Source organism: Micropterus dolomieu, linkage group LG22 (assembly GCF_021292245.1).
Source record: "Micropterus dolomieu isolate WLL.071019.BEF.003 ecotype Adirondacks linkage group LG22, ASM2129224v1, whole genome shotgun sequence".
Taxonomy (NCBI): Eukaryota; Metazoa; Chordata; class Actinopteri; order Centrarchiformes; family Centrarchidae; genus Micropterus; species Micropterus dolomieu.
Window position 1 is genome coordinate 22828550 of NC_060171.1, and position 20841 is coordinate 22849390.

Below are 20841 nucleotides of genomic sequence, written 5' to 3' on the forward strand. Positions count from 1 at the left end.
TAACACCAATTTTTTTGTTTTTTGCTCTGTACCTGGGTTTTAAAAGAAATAATGACAGTGAAATTAAAGTGCTGACAATTACATCTGAGTGTCCTTAAAGTAAACCTAAACAAATTAAGCACATTGAATGTATATATACATTTGGTCACATTGATTTCCATTAAATGTGTGGCAGAGACCTTTACTGCAGCAATCGTCATCTCATGCTTGTTTCAGGAGGGTTATTTTGCCTTGAGTCTGGTTTAATGCATCAGTTGGATAGATGTCAGGTGAAATGGTATAAATGGTGACTTTGCCTTGAACAAGGTACAAGGTAGTTCTCCCAAAATTGGGGGTGTGAAAAGGGCAATGAGTCCAACACTATTAACCCAATGGAGATGTGAACACCCTCAAACAGGCTTAAAGCTAAAGTCAGCACTTGAACCCCAGTATTATACTTTCATTTCCAACATGCTGGAGTACAGAGCCAAAACAATGAAAGAAAATGTGCTGATCCCACTCACAGTCATCCAGTGACCTCATGGCGACTGGATTCAGGCTGGACTGTCTACTTCATCCCTGCCTGCCTTTGCTTCATTGAGACGGATATTCTGCTTGATAGCCCACACAGGCACGAAATATAATTTGTTTAAAATGGTGACATTATTTCCAAAGTATTTCTGCCCTAGGTATCAATTATCATAATGGCTGCCTTTGTCAATACCACACCAATCCTCTTAAATTGTACACACAAAACGCAGCGCGGTGCACTTGCCCCGCTCCTCTCTGAACCCTCCTTCCCACGATCCGCCCACCATCTCGGGACTGGAGTCACGTGTCTCATCGCCTAGTGTCTCTCTGCGAGCCGACACCACCACATATCAAACTCACCCAGCGCCCGGCGGAGAGAGAAAGGGAGATGAGAAGCGGTGAGGTGTACGCGGACAGAAAGCCCCTACGACAGTGGGCTATAATGGAGAGCGTTCATTAGGGGACATCCGTTGTGGTGATCCCAAATGCTCTCTCTGTTTCCCGCAGAGGGGGGGAATATGACAAGGCATTTGACCAGGACGGGAGATGCGATTCACACTGTTTCGGACACCCTCTTCTTCCTGTGATCTGTCTGAACAGTCCGCCTGTGAGCCGCGGGGTGTACGAGACACGGGGCGCACAGCTCACAGCCGCCCCAGCCCAACTGTGGATTGAACAAAACGGGTTCTTTCTGTATCTTATTTGAACCTGCTGAAAGTCTGTGGGTCTCCGGAGGGGAGGGTGGTCTTCAACATGAGGGCTGCTTCAGCAAACTTATTCGCACTTCTGTTCCTGTGCGCCGTCGCAAGTGTTTTCTACGTCTGGAGCGCGCTGGAGGACCGTTTGGAGCGACACAAACGGAGGTTACCGGGAGGGGGGTCTTTTCACCAAGGTCTCCCAGTGGACCTCTCCGGCAAAACTTTCCGGGTATTGCTCGCTGTCCCAGCGGCACAAAGACCGCACTTGGGGAGCAGACTTGAGGCTCACAACCTCACTGATCAAACAGTCTCTGCAGGAAATCTAGATTACCATGTGAATGGGGATAACAAGGGGTCAGCTCAGCGGGAGGGCCCGGTCAAGTCAGACTCCCCGGTGGAGGATGGGATATTTTGGAGTGAATGGCTGGAAGGTCTCCTCCCTGTGGGCTTCAAGGAGGAATATGCTCGGTCTTGGCGAGACAGAGCCAGGACATACCGGATAGTGAAGCTGGAGCCTGGATGCGGCAGGATATCTAACCAGCTCGCCACGTTCGCAGATGGGACCAAAGCGTGTGTGCGTTACGGGATAAACGCGGATCAGGTGCAAGGAGAAACTTTGACGTATTATCTTGCCAGTTTGCTAGGCATCACAAACCTGCCGCCGTTGATACTGTCCCAGCTGAACGGTGAAAGTGAACAATGGGCGGCGGTGAGAACGCGGATAGATGGTTTACAGTGGAGTGATCGAGCCGTCGTTTCTCTCACTGAGTGGGTCTCCAACCTGACCGGGGTGGTCACACCGGCGCCGCTCAGACAGGAGAGCAGCGGGCTGCATCCTGTGCTTGAGGGGCTCTGGAACAAGACGACGGCGGAGCTGCTGGGGCTGATGCAGTGGACCGACCTGATCATATTCGACTACCTGACTGCAAACTTCGACAGACTCGTCAGCAATCTGTTCAGCCTGCAGTGGGATTCTCGCGTAATGGAGAGGGACACCAACAACCTCCTCAAAACACCCCGGGGTGACCTTGTATTCATAGACAACGAGGCCGGACTCGTGCACGGGTTTCGGGTGTTAAACATGTGGGAGAAATATCACAATACAGTATTGAGCTCAGTTTGTGTGTTCAGGAAAAGGACCACGCAGCGCGTGGCGGAGCTGCACAGGCGCAGAGACTCCAGGAAAAGGCTGCTGGAGCTCTACAGAGACAGCGAGCCTTTGTCTCTAGAATTGGGATTTCTCTCAGACGAGCACGCTGGTGTTCTCCAGGACAGGATAGACAGGGTATACAAACACATCTTGCATTGCAAAGGAAAGTACGGCCATCTGTGAACATTCGGCACGCAGGTGATTTGTTGCCTGCGCTCTGCAACTGGCACACCTGTGCTAAAGTGATGCGCATTACACACAGCTGTCTTGAATATCCAGCAGAACTACCTCTTGTGAATAGAATATGTTGCCTACATTATAAATAAGTAAATTTGACACGTTTATAAGCTCCCTGTTTAGATTTCCACTGTCTGCCTCACATAGAAGAATGATTAAGGCAAGTGTATCCTGTCTTACTTCACTCCAACTGATGCTCACCCGAATAGTGTTAATGTAAAGATTAGGTTATATTTGTGACTAGGTTATCTTAATGCATATGTGTGTTTTGATTCTTGACCTGTGTTCAATAATCCTAATGATAAACTCCTAAGCCTTAACATAAACTTGACCCTTAAATACTGGATTTCTGTTGACACCTGGCTGGCTTTTTATGGAAAAACATTTGCACAGTACATTGTCATAGCAGCACCTGCACTCTTGTAATTGTGTTTGGATAGCATATTCAGCCTTAAAGTCACAGCTGTATCATATCCATTGTACATGTTGTAAGTACGTTGTAAATACTGTCTGCCAACTTGTTTTGGATATTTGATCCTCCACTAATTTAAGTGCATTGTAACATTCCAAAATCTCTTGTCCTTTTTGATAAACACACTGTAATTTAATTTAACTGTTGCCAAGCTATGTGTTTTATTTGCAGTTTGCGCGTAACTGCCTTATTAGAGTGCATCAAATATTTACCTAGTCTGTGTGGAGAGCTGGGTCTCTTCATGCCTCTGTACTGGCCCATTACAGTGCTCTCATTGTACTTTAGAAATATCTTGTATTGGCACACTGTTCCCCAGGAGCCATGCTGTCAGCCACAGGCACGTCACAACAGGAATCTCTAATCCCCTTTATAATCTCACCCAGAATGATGAAGTGAAGGAGACAACTGACATCATTTGACATCCTTTGAAAAGGGCTTTACTGTTCCCTAACCATAACAAAAATTCCTCCCTTTCAGAACCAGAAGACAGATTCCACAATATTCCTCACTCACACAGTAATGCAAACGGTCAACCGGCGTCCAAGGCTGGATGCTTTATTGGTTCAATCTGTTCAACTCAAAAATCAGAAAACATGCTGCTTAGAGGCCAAGCCCATAATTAATTAACACGTTGCTCTCAGGGGACAGCCTTGTTTAAAGTTTTTCAGAGGTTGAATTTGTAGCTGTGAAAGGTTTTCAATAGAGTAAGTACAGGTAGAGTATAGAATATATAATGCATAGAGGTCAGTTGTATTATTTTGCTTTATACAGTATGCTTTCTTTTCACAAAACCCCATCAGTCCTACATTTGACCCTTTTAGAAGCATCCTTTCCTTATTAGTTCCAGCTCTGTGTCTGATTTCTGGTTCCAAACTTACATCAGAGGGAATGTCAACGATCAAACTTTTGAAGCCCTAATTCTTTCCAGCCTCTTACCTCATCTGGTTTCTTTTACAACTTTTTTTTTAAATATATGGCCAACTCCAGGGCACACTGTTTATACATCTCCATAGAGTGGGATGAGTGCATCTTGTTCAAATAGTGGCTCAATTTGTACGCACACTTCATGTCAGGGCTTACGGAACGTGATTTATGCTTCTCCCCGCTAGGTCACTACATAGTGGCAGAGAAGCAGCAGAGTTTTAAGCAGGTGTGACTAGAGGCCTTTTCCAGACTAACTGCCTACTGCAACTCTTAATAGGGAATAAGGATCAATATGTGCACTGACTGTTGTATAGGGTAAAGCAGGTCATGTTAATGTGTGTGTTTGGGGGGGCAGCGATGCAGCCGGGCAGCTCTAAGCATGTCAGTTAATGACGAACACTGCAAAGAGATTTACGACAGGCTGCAGACACCAGGGATTAAACACAAAGCCAAACTGAGGAATGCAGGTATAAACCACACGCACAACCCTTCCTCCTTTCCTGCCTTGCATAATTTCCCTCCCTCTATATTTCACCCACATCTCGCCCTTCCTGCTGCGCATCTGTCTTCACTGTTAACATCACTGTCAACTTCATTTGTTAGCTAAATGGAAAATGAAAGTTTCATTTTCCTAATTAGTTTTTCCCTCACACAAGAAAGCCAATTTTTAACCAGGGACCATGCCAGCTATAATCACACTAATGGTGGATATCAAAGAGGTTGTTGAATCACCCTTTTAACTGTTCACATATGTTCCTCCCTCACTCTTTTTGCCTAGCAATCTCAAGGGCCCCCCACCATTTAACCTAGAGGCAACAAAATCTCCATGCACATAACTTTGTGACGTGGTCTAATGAGTGCAACCTGTCCTAGCTTGTGGCACCAGTGCAGCAGGTTATTATGCAGGATATGGCTGCTGTAGTTATGCCCTTATACATACCAGTGTTGTGCGGTTCCTTCCAGATGTGCTTGTTTTTTGAGTTAGTAGGCTGAATCACAGGCTCAGACATTCATACAGCCAGGGGCCCACTGCAGGCCTGAGCACAGACCCCAGGTACTCAAGCTGATGTTCTTCTTTGTGCACATTGCAAACATTCCAGAGGAGCCGAGGGAGGATCATCTCCATGGACACACAAACGCACACAAGACACTTCTCAGGCAGGCGAGTAGAAGGAGACCCAGCTGTGTACATAAACCGTTGTCAAAGTTGGCTGAGATCCTTTTTCTTCATTTTCGAAAAACTACAATGAAGTCAGGATAATCAGTAGGTCACATCAAAATAATTTTTTTCACATTAACGCAACATTTTAAAGTAACAGTACGACATTTTAGGTAATGTTCATTTCTGTGATTTTGGTGCTGAGAATTAGACAAGAACATCAAGACTAAGGTGACCAGATTTCTGAAATGAAAAAGGGGGATATTTTGGTTTGGTGGTCAGTATGTCATTAAAAAATACAATGCTATTATATATGAAATAAAAAAGGGGGACAATTTTGGTTTAATAATCTGTCAAATATAACTCTTCTGAATGAATCAAGTCATTTTGAGGCAGCTCCAGACAGGGAGAGGCCACCAAACCAGGGACTGTCCCCGGAAACCAGGGACGTCTGGTCTCCCTAATCAAGACTACAGCCAGCAGCCAGTTAGCTTAGCTTTAAGATTGAAAACAGCTAGCCTGGCTCTGTCTAAGAGTAACAAAATTCACCTACCAGAACCTCTAAAGCTCACTAATGTTGTTTATTTAATCCACACAAAAACCGAAGTGTAAAAACAACATAGTTTTATGCGGTTATGAGCTATCTCTTGGTCAGGAGCAGTGACTACTTGAATTTTCTGCTAGTAACCTGGCTATCTCACGCTGATGATAAGACTGACAACAGCCTGTCCCCACCAGAAAAACAACCACGTAGGTTGTTTGTTCTAGCAGCTTACTACAACCCATATTTATTGTGTTGTGTGTTATGTTTATTGTCGCGACCTCTAGAAGCCGTTTGACAGTAGCAAAGGACGAAGTCAGGTGACGTAGTATAAAAAGCAAAAAAGTAAGTATAACGAGGTGGATGGATTGATGGATGAGTCAAACTCAGGACTTTCACACAGGAGACTGGCGTTTGAGTCCCGTGTGAAACCAAGTCAATGTTGACTTATTTAGCGTTTTAAGTTAAATAGCGTTACTGACTTACGTTACGTGAGTTACAGTAAGTTGCGTGACTTAAGTCGTGTGATTTACTCGTGACATACATAACATACTTATTTTAACCCAAACCTCAATGTATTCCTAACCTAACCAAGTAGTTTTGTTGCCTAAGCCTAACCAAACTGCGAACATTTCACAACGTTAACAACGTCATGTGATCATGTGATTTACCTGGTATGACTTAACATTTTTTAACATATTTATCAGGTATGATGACATTTTGGAAGCACACTCCCCTATAAAACTGCCTGTTTTTTTTTACACTTGTTTGTGTAAAAGCAAGTTATAACATTGTAATTTGTTATGTTTGAAAAGAGCCAGGCTTGCTGTTTCGCTGTTTTCAATCTTAATGCTAAGCTAAGAGGCTGCTGGCTGTAGCCTTGTATTGATCAGAGAGTCACAGGAGTATCTTCTCACCTAACGCTTGTCAAGAAAGCATCAACATATTTCCCCCAAAAAATAACCTGCAACATTTTGATACTTTTGTAAAAATATAAAACATTTACACCAAACTAATTTGCATGATTTAAAGTATAAAAGTGCTTTGGACAAAAAAGTAAAAGTGGGTGTTTTGCCAAATACCAAGTGACTAACAGACTTAAACTGTCCCTTTTCATGTGGGTCTGCCATGTGTGAGCGGAGGGACATAAGTGGCATTCTTTCATTGCTACACAGTGCAGGCAACTTCCTGCACATGACTGAACGATTTCATTATGAAACACAACACATACTAGGGGGAGAGTCGCTTAGTCACAGCTGAGTGGATATGGGCCATGCAGGGTAAACTGGGGGGTCTGGGTAACGACTGGGGGGGATTTGGCAGTGTAAGGGCTGGGCAGCCAGGCTGTGGTGTGCCTGGAGGGCTGGCACAAAGCCTGGCTTTGTTCAAACCAGGGGTGAAAGCATAAGGTCAGGGCCTTTGGGCATTCTTCCTTAAGACAAAGTAGAAGGTAATGATTAACAGAGACATGCGAGAAAAGGGCTGCACATACAGCTAATGAGAGAAGAAAGAAATGTGTAAAGTATAGTGACGTCTGTTTTCATCTAAGCATGTGTATGTCCAAATTAATTTAAGTCAAATCTAAAGATGTCTTCTTTGACTTTACCTAGTATGTTGTTTTTAAAATTAAAGCTAGTTTTTTGCAGTTGGTGACTATCCACAGGTGTGAGTTTCGTAGTCAGATTTCATCACATGCGAGTTTAATGCAAGTGTGCGCACCTGGAAACATCACAAGGGACACCCAGCTTCGTTAATCTCTGCCATGTGGGTTTAGTTTTGAAGTCAGCAGTGAAAGCACACACAAGTGTTTGATAAATCAGAGGGAATAAAATTATAAAAAGTGAAGCGATGGGTAATGTGTCAGGGAGATGAGTTTGTGTGCAAAACTATGACAGATTTCTTCTTTTCTTAAACAAGAGATCTCCCTAAACTCTGATGACCAATGTCTTCGGCCAATAAACTTGCATCCTTGGGTGGGAAATTGTTTTTCGCAGGGCACTGTCACAGTTAATCATACACAAGGGAGCAGACTAATACATCAGTCCAGCCTTTGTCCTCTCGCTTGCAACTGCCATTTCACTTTGTCATGACTACAGTGAGTCAGATCTTTGATGTTGACAGAAATAAATAATCAAATAACACAGACATATGCCATTGTTATATTCCTCATCATAATTTTATGTTATGATTAGATGTGGAGCAGTACTATAGCCTCCAGTGTGTATACAAATAGACATAGATCTGCATATAATCCATTAAACTGTTTTTGAAACAAGAACTGTTTAACCTAAATTTGAATTCCCTCTTTTTTCCCTTAATACGATTTGCTTCATGCCAGTCAAAGCATACATAAAAATAAATCCTGATTAATTTCACCACTTAACTCCATCCTATTTGTTATGCTTCGTCCCTCAAGCTCTGTCTCGAAAATGTCAGACCAGATTCTGTAGAAAGTCAATCGACTTCATGTAAAACATTTGCATTTTTATATCAGAAAAGAACAGGTCTACCGTCATATTTCAGAATGTAAGGTACTCTGTGTGCAGGTAAACAAGGAATATGCTGCGATGCTATGACTGAAGTGCGTAATGAGCACATTCAGATGAAAGACTTTATTACTGCTTTAGGTAAACGTAGCATTTGAAGTTGGTAAAATAGCTCTTCTGCCATTGTAGTGCATGTTGTAAAATTTTGTTTTCTTTATTAAAACAAGGCTTACCCAAGCATAACATTTTCTCCCTTAGGGAGGTAAGGACCTTGTTGTGTTCAAACGTTTTGCCTTACTTTCCCCCTCCTTACTTTAACTGAAATGCCGCACAGCATTTGATTGGCATGGTTGATGGATTTTGATATTCCTCTCGGTGATGCCTGTTGATGCCTCAGTACAGCCAGGGGACCTGTTTCAAGTACATGTCGTTTCACTCATTTGCATCTGGATTCATCTCTATGTAAATGTGAATTAGTATGCTTATGGAAATAACTTTTTTTCCCCGTCTTTGCTGGAAAGAAAAACTGATCGCATTCATGGGGAAATAATCTATGATTTTGCATCTTTCACATGGCCACCTGCACGTAGCTGAGATTGTGGCCATAATTAAGACATTTCTATGCAAATGCTGTGAGGGGAGGTTATGAGTCAGCCCAATTCCAGACACAGAGTTGATTGGTCCAAATTAGCTGGCTGGGCATATGGTTATGTCTGCCTAACAAGAGTAAGGGGATGACTTTCCTAATTCTGAAAAAATGTGTGCAAATGCTGCACCACTTAGCTAACCCAACTTCGATATCTGACACATTTGATCATTTAGATTCTAAATTAGCATTTATAAAACATTACTTCTACTCAACAGCATAAAAATATCTGTAAATTTTTACCATACCTGTTCGTATTTTCGTATTTTTTTTTCAATGTGCTGTGATTGTGTCATCGGGGCTTTGTCCTCTCCATGCCTGAAGTGCAAAGAGAATCGATACACAGAAGGGCAAGAGGACGTGTGATACTCAATGACAAAATACCTACAATCTGCTGAAACAGCACATTCCTTCCTGCTGGGTGACCATGTGCTTGCTGAATGTTAGTGTTGGCTGGAGGCTGTACCCTGTCGGAGATCTGCGTGTGGTCACAGTAGTCGTTTTGAATTATAGCACCCATTGGCTGCGCCATTGCTCAGTAATTTGGTCATTTCTATGTAAATTGTGCTATGTGCTGCCATAGCAGGCAGTTGTACCACACAAATGCTCCAGCTTGCCTTGTTCCATAATGGTACACCGTTACACTGAAATGATTAGGGCTAACTGTGAGAAAATGTCATGACAGACAATCAGTTAAGTAGATACGTTGAGAGGAGTATAGATATAAGAGGAGGGCACTCACGCATGCGGCAATGAAGACAGGCATAAGAAGCAGGCAGTAGTAGTTTTGGGTTTTGTCCAGGTGTTGGCCTCTCTCTTTAGAGGGGGGAAGAGGGAAGAGCTCACTGGAGACAAACATTAGTGGGTTTATGGCTGACTCTGCAGTATCATTGTCATTTGAACATGATTGGACATGCCTTAGTGAAGGTGAGATAGGACTACCTAGTAGGATACAGCAGAATGGGGCAATGTATAAAGGCTGTGACACAGTTATATACATAAGTTAATGAAGCTTATGTGATTTCATGACTATCCTACTTTAGGATTTTATAAACTTAGACTTGGGTACACCCTCGGCAGCATAGCGAGCCAGGCAACCTCAGCTCTCACAAACATTTAGGGCTGAGGATTTACATAGTCGGATCAGAATATTCAAGTCCTGCCTATAGTCGACTGATAGTCGAATCAGGTGTGATTTTTGTGCGTGGTGATTGCGAGCGGTTACACACGGTATCTCCACTTGAGAAGCTGCAGACCTGCAGTCTATTTTCATTCAACTTACACTGTAAATTTCCAGCTAAACTGAGGCTTTTTGAAGACCCTTTTCTCTCTCTCTCTCGCCTGTCATTCAAAGGTCTTCTGCAGACTTTTACACGCATTACTGCTGCATGCACGTCGTGGTTCCCCGCGGGTCTATTTCAAGTAGCCGACTATTTAAAAACAATTAAATATTCTTTATGTGGTTCATCTACGGTGATAAATTATCTGAATGTCCTGTGAGGTGCGGACAACTCGGCAAGCGTTCCTCCACTGCCACTGCAACCCAGGATTAGGGTTACAATTTTGGATTTATTCACGCACTTCAAAAACATTTATTAAAAGTTTTATTCTTTTTACATATTTAGTTAAAGCATTAAACGTTGAAATGTATATTGTAACTTATTGGGAGAAAACTGGTAGTTTTTGTAAAATCAGACGTTGAGCACCCCAATAGCGCCAAAATGGCATGATCCTTTTTTCACTGTGATGCTTCGACTGTGAGATTGACAGTCGAATCAGGCTCCGCCCATCGAAGCATCGAATCTTCGACTATTCAGGGTCAGCCCTACAAACATTATTTTCCCATCTGTCCTTAACAGCAAAATCACTTGATGGCATTGCTACATTTAATTGTCTGTCTGCGTGCAGCACCTTAACACCAAAGCAAATTCCTTGTATGTGTAAAACACTACTTGGCAATAAAGCTCCTTCTGATTCTGATTATCCTAAGACAATCCATTTCCTGTGTATTTGGATCAGCTGTTCTCAGAGAATTCTCTCCAGGGTGTCCGCAGGGTCTTAAAGTCTTAAAAGGTGATAAATCAATTTTGCGAAAATTAAGGCCATTAAAAAGTATTAAAAAGTCTTAATCGCCATTTAACAAGGTATTAAATTTTGAAGATATTTTTTTCAATGTGAAAATCCTGTTTGTCCAAAAGTTTGTTTGCTAAAAGTGTAGATGAACGTACTATTTATAATGCATAGCCAAAAATACTAGACAGGCAGTGAGTAGCGACTGTGTGATTCGTTTCTGTAACGTTAGGTGCAGCGATCTTCCGTGCGCCTATTTCACTCTTAAAAGTTCCAAAAAATAGATCCATGCGAACCGGAAAAAGATTTACGTATACAACCGACCGTAATTTCCCACCCCGCCGGACCCGCAATGTTAATCGTCCAAAACATAGTCGGAGTGGCGATCAGGAGTAACGGGATTAACCCGGTTGGCCGGTCGCTCTGTGGCCACCTGAACAGCCCCGTTCCTGAAAAACAAGAGCGAGATGCGCCGCCAGCAGCGGAATCGGTAAGACAGAAGACAACAAGGAAAATTCAAGGAGCGTGTGGGTTTGGTTAACGTTAGCCGGCTATTTAAGAGTCTGGAATGAAGCCATGAAAACAACGTGACTATTGCTCCCTATTACCTCCACACATGACAGGCAAAGCAGTAGGAACATAAAAGTCAACACACAAATGAATAAATCACTTTGTTGCTCTTTCTTTGCCCTTGCTGGAGATGTGTGCTTTCTGCCTTAGTGCATCTCACAACCAATCTCTATACCTTCCCATTTGCTGATGGGAGGCCATCAATTTTGCCATTAAAATTGATTCATATACAGTAGCTGATCTCAATGATATATTTCAAACCTCAAGTGTCCAATAAACCCCCTATTTTCTCTTTTAAAGCATAAATGATATAAAATAAATGGGGTGGTTCAAAACTGGAGGGGTTGGAAAAAGTGAAAGCAGACAAAATAAGAATAAAACTACATATTCACCTTGTGGTAGACAGTGCTATATTACTGAGGATTGTGGAAACCTAAAAAGATTTAGTTTCTCTTTCAGTGGCATTGATTTTCTGGAAGATGTCTTTGTAACTAGTCCAGATGATTAGCCCCTACCCGCAATCAATCAATTCTCATAGGATCTCACAATGGCAATATTTGCACGGGCGAAATAGGTGTCAAGAAATAGAATGAGAAAGACTGGAGGGAAATTAAAGGAAAAGGGTGAGAGAAAAATAGAAGAGAAAAGACCTTATAAAACAAAGACAAGGGCAGCTGGCACATCACTATATCAAAGCCTTTTTGTGTTGTTGAATTCAGCCTTGCTGATTCACAAAATGATATGGCCCTCTGAATTTCCTGTAACCCCACCTTGTCTGTCAAGTGTTCTTTTTTATTGAGAGGATATAGAAACATCCCACGTTCAACATTTCAGTTGTTTTGCCAAAGGATGCGTGTTATGCAAAGTATAAGGTTAAAACACAAAGGTCTGCTGCTTGAATTGCCACTCGACGTGGAAGGATATGAACCACTACACCCTGTGTTGTTTACCCTTTGGTTAGAGAAATGTAAGGGTGTCATGAAGTGCTAGACACTAATGGGTCTCATCCTGCAGTCGTGTCAGAGTATAATTGCTGTGGCTGCTGGCGTGGGAGGCCTGGATGTCTCAGACCTGTTATTTGAGATGAGTCAGGTTACAGGTGTGAAAGGGAAGGAATTTCTTTATGAGAGACAATAACTTTAAAACCTACATAATAACATATCATTTAAACTCTCTTACACTGTCAGGGTTTTTCCTGCATAGAGAAATTTTTGGCGCCCCCGAAGAGGTTTTAGCAAGCACCAAAAGAAAATCACCAGCGCCAAAATGATCAGAATTGGAAAAAAAAGCGTTTCAAATATTCGCCTTATGTGTGGGCTATTAATAGCCATTATCAAACAACTTTCGAGCAAGCAGAACATTAACTTAAATACGACGTCTTGACTTCCAGCAGTCACCTCTCTTCTCTCCGCTATGACGCTGAGCTTGTGCTACTGGGAGCGATGACTTCCTGTATTTCTCCGAATATAAAAGCTGTTTGTGCTTGAAGTGTGCCGGTATTCACCGGTACTGTCACTTTTACATTTTACCCTTTGGCGTGCCGGTGTCGTGCCGAAAAGTGATCGTCCGCCGAAAAGTGATGTTTGGTAGGCCTATGTGTAATATCTTTGTTTATATTTGGAAAACGGACTGTAGTCTAATTAACATGACTTACTGCCAACTTGAGACAATGAAGACAATTTTGTAATTATCCTTATGACTCTGCATTATTTTACTGCCTTTCATGCAGCCGTGTGCATCAAGCTCGTCAGTCACTTTTCGAGAACCGACCAATCACAGCCTGAAGTAGGCGGGGCATTAAAAAAAGGCTGAGGCACTACAGCAAACTTTAGAAATGTTTAACTTGTTCTGTATGCAGGGTTATTATTACTGACAAGTTAATTTGCATAAACAAATGAGAGACTAACCACCAAGTAGAGCATTTTTCTTGCACAATAATTTAATGACCGAATACAACCCACAAAAATAAAACTGCTGTTTTGTCCAGCCGGAATTAAAATTAGGCTACTAATGGTAAGCTATAGTAGCCTGTACTGTTATCTAAAATTATAATGAATACACAAACATTAGCACTAATCAAACCTTAACCACTAATATCAGAGAAAGGTTTTATTAGTGAAACAGCTGAATCTCAACTAATAAACTATCTGTAGGCAGATTATCCAAATCAAGTGTAACCTGTAAATATATTATACTAACATTACACTTTACTTTTATGCATTTACTCCTCCAGGATGTAGATATATTTTGTTTATCAAATGGTCAGAAATTACAAGAAAATGCATAGATTCTGGTCATAAGATAACTCATTGCCTTTACTGTACGTGTACCGGCCATGGTTACTGTCGCGCAAAGTCACCCCCCAAAGGCCGATTCTGAGCCAGGAAAAACCCTGACTGTAAACCCAAATAAGTTCAGAATACTGGTAATAATATTTTTGGGTAAACCTTAACTTAAATAGAATACATTTTAAAAACACATTTAATTAATGCATACTAAATAACATTTATTCACTGATGCTTATTAAAATTAAATTCCACTTGTTCTTTACTCAATAAATTTTATTCCAGCAGCACTTAAACTTAAATAATATAAAAGGGAGCTTTAAATGTGGAGTTTTACGGAATCATAAGAAAATAAAGATAGCTAATAAAGAAGTCCCACATTATGCAAAGTTTTAAGTCAGGTAGACGAGGTAATGGAACAATATCAGGGTTTCTGCAGGCTTCACGTGGTCAAATTTAAGACTTTAAGATCATTATGAATGAAATTTAAAATCTATATCACAACTTTAAAAAAGAAGCGCACAAAGAAATGCAGTCACAAAATTACTTGCACAGTAAATCAATGTATTCAAATAAGGGTAGATTGATGTCTCCAAAATTGGCATTGGACAATGTCATCAATGAAACACCGGGATGGACATTGACATTGATAAGCTACGTAATTAACAAGCTGGCATACGGTGGACCTGCTGACGTGAAAAATGGATCACTGGTAGAAAAATTTTTAAAAAATAGTTCTGTCTTTTTGGTGACTTTATAAAACTTAAACTACTACAGATGGATAAACTCAGGGGAGCAGACAGGGAGACAATAATAAATTACAGCCCAAAAGCTAAACTTGCTAAATAAGTCTACTGGGGTTGAATTCTAACCATTAGCTCTGGGAAAATTTATTTGGTTAGTTTTGATGCTCTCCACAGTGATTCTATATTCGTTGCGCGGCACCAAGCAGTTTTGAGCCTCACCAGCTTATAATGGCAGGAAAACACTGTTAACATGACCTTGATCAGAATCATTACAGATAGGACAGTTCCTGTTTGCCTTTTGTGTCTTAATTTACTGCTTTATACATTTGTAGAAATTAACATAAATAACAGGCAACGTGAGAACCACTTCCCTTCTGTTTTATTACAAGCATTTCATTTGTACATCAAAATCCAAAAGAATAATCTCCTCCAATTAGCTTAAAAGGACTAACGTTAGTTTGTATCCCTAATTTGCTTTAATGTTACAAACCTCAGTTCATCCGTGGTCACCACCCTCCTTTCTTTTTAATTTCATTTAACTATCGAGCGGTACAGTAGAGGACAGAGCTGTAACCTGACAACTTAATGTAGAGCTTTTCATCTGCTAACTTTCATCGTCACTTTCTGCCGCTCTCTCTCTCACATTCGCTCCTCCTTTGAAGAATGAGGAGAGGGAGACAGCCATGCGTTGAGTGTTACCGCACCTTACTGATAATCATTAACGATTGTGTTAAATTTTAATAGTGGCATTCATTAAGCAGCGACAGTAGGCTTCAAATATGTTGCTAGAAACTGGTTTTAAGCTCTAAGATCTATTTTTCCATCCAAGAACCAATAAGGTTGCACTTCCCCGTAGTTGAAGAATAAATCTGTGGTACAATCCTTCATTGCTTCAACAACATGAAAGCTGCCTGTTAGTTATTGTAGTCGTAATACAGCAAATTATATTTGGACCGATTTGGACTAGCGAAAGAAAGAACTACACCACCACGGGAGTAAAAAAAACATTGTTGAGCGCTGCGGGGCCATTTCAATGAGCATTAGAGGTAGCGTTACATGGACGTTGGAAAATAAATACCCGTTTAAAATTATTTAAGACCTAGAACACAAACTTCAACGAATTTAAGACTTTTTTAGGCCTTAAATTTTGAAATTTTAGACTTTTTAAGACCCCGCGGAAACCCTGCAGGACATAATCTGGAGATCACAGAGTGTTTGATTGTCCGAGTGACAGAAAGTGACGGTGAATCTCAGATGAGGAAAAAATTCTGGCAGTAAAAGTACGGTGTCGGTGTGTCAGGTAATAAATGCTTCAGTTTCTCCAGACCAACAAAAGTCTGTTCCCAAACGGCTGGAGAAGTGAATCAGGTTAACAAACATCTCCTCTTCAGACTGAAAGCTGAGCAGGAAGCTAACAGAATGTCTTTTTAGTTCAATTTATAGAAAGTGGCAAGCAGATGTATTTTATTCCAGCCTACCTTTCCAGCTGAGAGAAAAGAGGTGTTCAGCGCCGTCCTGAACACAGTGTGAACATCCATGGGCTACCATATTTGGGTCACACATAGCGACTTGTCAATCACAAGGTAGCCCCGCCCTAAAGCCTCCCCGACTTTCTGCTCTACTTTCCTCTAAATGGGACCATAATTTATTAAATGAACATGATGCTGTGTTGAAGAACACTTGAAACTAGGGACTGAGACCATAAACTCATTAGGAAAGTGTTTACTGAGGTAATAAATCAGCTGAGAAGTACCCACATTTTCTCATAGACTTCTATACAATCCAGTGGAGTCGCCCCCTGCTGGCTGTTAGAAAGAATGCAGATTTGAGGCTACACTTTTCTAACCTGGAGGTTCCTGCTTGGTGAAGACACAAATTGGCTTCCTGGTTTCACAAATCAGACACATTAAATATCAAATTTTGAAACGGACCAATCATAGAATGAGAAGCAGATTCAGGTTGTCCTCACACAGAGGGGCAGGTGGAGGTGGGGCTACGTACTGAGGTGCTGCTGGAGGCGCTCTCCTCCTCATTGTTGGTGGGAGGAAGCGAGGCAAGGAGGCCGGAGCCTTATGGCTGGACTTGGGAGGCTTGGTCTGGGAGTCCTCGTACTCCTCCACCAGGGAGCCTGCTGAACCTGAGGAGGTCACCCGTCTGTGTGTGTGTGAGTGCGTGTGTATCTCATCTTGTGGACCTCGTCACAGCTGGCCTGAACGTGCCGCAGAGCCGAAGGATTGGGGTCTGAGTGAAGACTGGCAGAGACAGACACAATCAATCAGCTATCAGTTATCAACACTTCTGAAGCGATCAATAAGCCCGTGTGTGTACTGACATCTGTTCTTGGTGTTGCTCAGGCTCAGCTTCAGGTTGTCCATGAGCTCCAGGATCTGTTCCAGGGTGAGCTGAGCCAGTTTACTGCTGGAACTGCGAAGACTGAGGATGGAGACACAACCGCTGTTCAACAGGTACCCAAAGACCATCCTCACCTCTGTCCTGTCTGTTCTGTCCTCACCTGTCCATCTGTCCTCACATGACTGTCCCCACCTGTCTGCCCGTCCATCCTCACCCGTCCCTCTCTTTCCTCACCTTTCTGTTCTCACCCGTCTGTCTGACTTCAATTGCCTATCCTCACCTGTCCGTCCTCGTCCGTCTGTCCTCACCCATCCTCACCTGTCTCAGTCCCTCACCTGTCTATCCTCACCTGCCTGCCTGTCCGTCTGTCCTCACCTGTCTCTGTCTGTCCTCAAATGACTGTCCCCACCTGTCTGTCCTCACCTGCCTGCCTGTCCATCTGTCCTAACCAGTCAGGATCTGTTCCAGGGTGAGCTGAGCCAGTTTACTGCTGGAATTGTGGAGACTGAGGACGGAGACACAACCGCTGTTCAACAGGTACCCAGACCGTCCTCAACGGTTAGTCCTCACCTCTGTCCTATCTGTCCTCATCGGTTTGTCCTTTCCTGTCTCTGTCTGTCCTCATCTGTCCTCACCTCTTTCCTATCAGTCCTCACTTCTGTCTCTTGCGGGGCTGGTTGTTGTTCTTCATCAGTTGGGCCTTGATGTGTTCTCCCAGCGTGTTGTCGTGATTGGACGACCAGTGTCTGGTGAACTGGTCCTCAGGGTGACAGGGACATCTCAGGACCATCTTCACCATCTCCTCACTGGGCCTGGGACACACAGACAGACGTTAACGGGGACCCAGGAGTCTCTAAGGCTTGTGTCCGGGTGTGTTCCTGTCGTACTTCTCTCTGCGGAGTAGCAGCAGCAGACAGGACTAGGCCTCCGGGTGTTCTAGGAACACAAAGACAAAAGGAGTCAGAGGACTGATCGGACTGGAGGACAGGAACCTTTCCTGGACATCATTCACCTTTATATGGTGCTGCAGGATGGGGGATGATGGTCTCCACAGGGATGCTGTGAGACAGGAACAGCAGCCAGGTGACACATGCTGCTCTTTTTTTGCTGCTGTGGTCTGAGTAACTGGGACCAGGCTCTGTGGGCATGACTGGCCGGCCTGCTGGCACCGCTAATCTCACGGGCACTTGTGGAGCTTCTCAACCCCGAAAACGAGCATATTTTCAATTCGCCATCAACTTTGGTAAAACTGCCAATATTCAAGTTCTACACAGTTGATTTCTCGCCTCAAAAGTGTATTTAGTGATTAAATAGCGTACAAAACTTGTAAAAACAAAAGCCGCTCTGCTGTTTGCCTCTTTCTCCGCTTCTTCTTCTCTCCATCAGTGCTTCTTCGTGAGTAGTCTAACAGTCAAGCAGTCTTGGCAGACAGTGGAAGTGGTACTGCCCCCAATACTTCCTGTAGTGCATTGCAGTTAGAAATAAACAACCAGAAATGTTCCTAATATAAAGATTGCTATCTCTCCCTTAAACGGCATCTATCTAACAAGCGTAGGTCTCAACAACTCGAGTAGTTTCGAGCGAACTTAACTTCACCGTCTCCACCGCAACGGTGCAGCATCTCGCTCTGCCGGCCGCTGTGTGTGTGTGTGTGTGTGTGTGTGTGTGTGTGTGTGTGTGTGTGTGTGTGTGTGTGTATGTGTGTGTGTGTAGGAGCCAACACAGAGCAGCAGAGGCTGCAGCCTGATGATAAACAGTCCTGGGCCCGTTTAATACCCCGTTTTGGTGCCATCATTAGAAACATTAGCTTTCTTATACATCGCGTCTCAAGATAAATCAGATTAGACGCTACATTATAGGACCCACTAGTCTCGATAGCAGTATTGATAAGCTCGGACCTTATTCATTTTCGGGTTTTGAGAAATTTTTAGAACCGGGTCTTGATCTCCATCCCTACTTAGCACTAGCCAAACTGATTAGCATGTTAGCCGATAGTTAGCCAGTTAAATAAGTTCACCAACTAGCCCTGAGTTGTCACCGAGATTCTGGTCGGGCCTTTAAACTAACGCAGTTACTGTTTGTACCAAACTGCATTTAATTTAGAGAACACACTCACACTCTGGTATTGGACGATGTCAGCAATGAATCACTGGGATGGACAATCATATTGACAGGCTACTTAATTAACAAGCTGGCATGCCGTGCACCTGCTGACGTGAAAAAGGATCGTCTCTCATCCATCATCTTTTTCACTACACCTGTCGCAATGCCTGCACCTCCCTTCCTACACGCTCGCCTCTCATTGAAAATGAATTATGAGGTGCGTAAATCGCTTCCCGTGTGAAAAGGCCTAAATGATGCTGAAATATGAAGTTGGCTTGGCATGAGCGAGGGCGTGACTGGAGGACCTTGCACTGCTGAACAGGTTTCCCATCACTTTTAAGGATGGGGTGCGGCTGTTGAAAGTAATTGTAACAGAACGAGTAACGTGACTATTTACTTTTAATACCCAATAACAAGTAAACTTTTTTTTTAAATGAGTAATAAGTAAAAAGTAAATCATTACAATTTCTTGAGTAATTTGCCCAACACTGCAGCTAGATATGCCATATAAACTGATGTGCCGCGAAGACAGTGCTGCTTTCTGCCCCCTGGTTGCGCGCATCTCGGTGAAGATGTTGCACAGAAACCCGTCTATAAGTTAAAGGGATACTATGCGATTCTGCACAGAGTTTGTTGATAAACAAACTCATGAATGCACATTGCCATGGTAACCAGTCCTATTCTGCTGAAATATAGCAGAATCCACAGCGTCTGCTGTCCAAGAGCACGTTAGCCTCAATAAGAGGGCATGTTTTAGCAGTACTGTAGGTGTGACAAGAAGCCTGTCAATATTTAAATATGTGTTGAAGCAAAGTACTTGCCTAAGCATAAATCTAAGACATGGAGTCAAGTTTATTTATCGGTAGGATTATTGAGAGTAACTTAAATAGTTACAATTAGTGAACACACATCATCAAATGAACAATATTCATTCTTGTGAATGGTTGTGACAGGGTATATATGAGGCCTTTTCACAAGGCTTTGATCCACAGGGTCGCTTTGCGCTCCTCATCAACAGGCAGGCAAACAAGCCCTCCGCGAGGTAAACATGGCAACGGCCTCTGTGTAGCTGGCGCGATCCCGTAAAACGGTCGTGGTCTTTCTCGTCTACTAACGCACACGTCCACTGCCAGAGTTGAAATATCAAACTTTTTCCTACAGTTTATCAACAGAGAGAGACTGATCTGCTGTTTGATCAGAGTTTCCTGACTAATAAAACGCACACACAAACGCAGCATCTAAAACACAACAGAGTAAAAAACTAGCAAGTTATTTGAAATAGTTGGGAAGCACAGGAGGGACTGTTTATCTCCAGGGCTGAAGTCAATGCTAACTTTGGGGCTAACCTCTTTCACTCTTTATTCAACAGTTGGCAAGCAACACACGGGAGCTCCGCTTTAGTCTTGAGAAGCTGCAGTCTTTATTCACCGGCAACTGGCACCCGTTCACACACACGCTGCATCTATTCCTCCTCTACCACACACACACTGACCGCTGCGGCAAAGCTAACAAAGCCAGCCAGCTGGGATCATCACAAACATGACAGCAGACAGATAAGATAGTAATACTGAACCTGTCATTTATGTTCAACAGCAAAGCTAACTTTACTCACCTGTCCAGCAGAAACAGAGCAACCTCAGCATCGGTTTTCATTCCTTTCTAATCTCGTAGATTTATCCAGCATTGAAACCCATCACAGATGTTAACACAGGTCTTCCCCTTGTTTCATGTACCGGTGTTTGTTTACATTCTCTCTCCCATTGCTTTGAGCACGCCACCGCCACTTGCTGCTCGCTCTGTGCAGCTTTGTTTGTGCTCAATTTACAAACCTAGGGGCTGTGTAGGACAATCACAAAGTATCCCTTTAACATGGCTGAATGTTTCATTTTATC

The 20841-nt window shown here is 42.9% G+C and overlaps 2 protein-coding genes and 2 long non-coding RNA genes across 4 annotated transcripts in view; 2 read left to right on the forward strand and 2 right to left on the reverse strand.

Annotated features, from left to right (window-relative positions):
* Positions 1–5113, reverse strand: part of LOC123961806 (inactive serine protease PAMR1-like) — a 45692-nt gene extending 40579 nt beyond the window's left edge. The window contains exon 1 of the mRNA XM_046037520.1: positions 4932–5113. The gene's annotated coding sequence lies outside the window, so the exon portion shown is untranslated. The remainder of the gene's footprint in view (positions 1–4931) is intronic.
* On the forward strand, positions 917–3203 carry fjx1 (four-jointed box kinase 1). Its single transcript, XM_046037521.1, has one exon. The coding sequence runs from the start codon at positions 1264–1266 to the stop codon at positions 2539–2541; it is 1278 nt and encodes a 425-aa protein (XP_045893477.1). The 5' UTR covers positions 917–1263; the 3' UTR covers positions 2542–3203.
* A 6153-nt stretch (positions 5114–11266) lies between the features above and the next one.
* LOC123962017 lies at positions 11267–17524 on the forward strand. The gene is made up of 3 exons (XR_006822829.1): positions 11267–11383; positions 16849–16959; positions 17315–17524. It is a non-coding gene; the product is annotated as an uncharacterized LOC123962017 (long non-coding RNA).
* Positions 16675–17758, reverse strand: LOC123962016. The gene is made up of 3 exons (XR_006822828.1): positions 17482–17758; positions 16827–16927; positions 16675–16746 (listed from the first exon to the last, which is right to left on the reverse strand). It is a non-coding gene; the product is annotated as an uncharacterized LOC123962016 (long non-coding RNA).
* Between the last annotated feature and the right edge of the window lie 3083 nt (positions 17759–20841).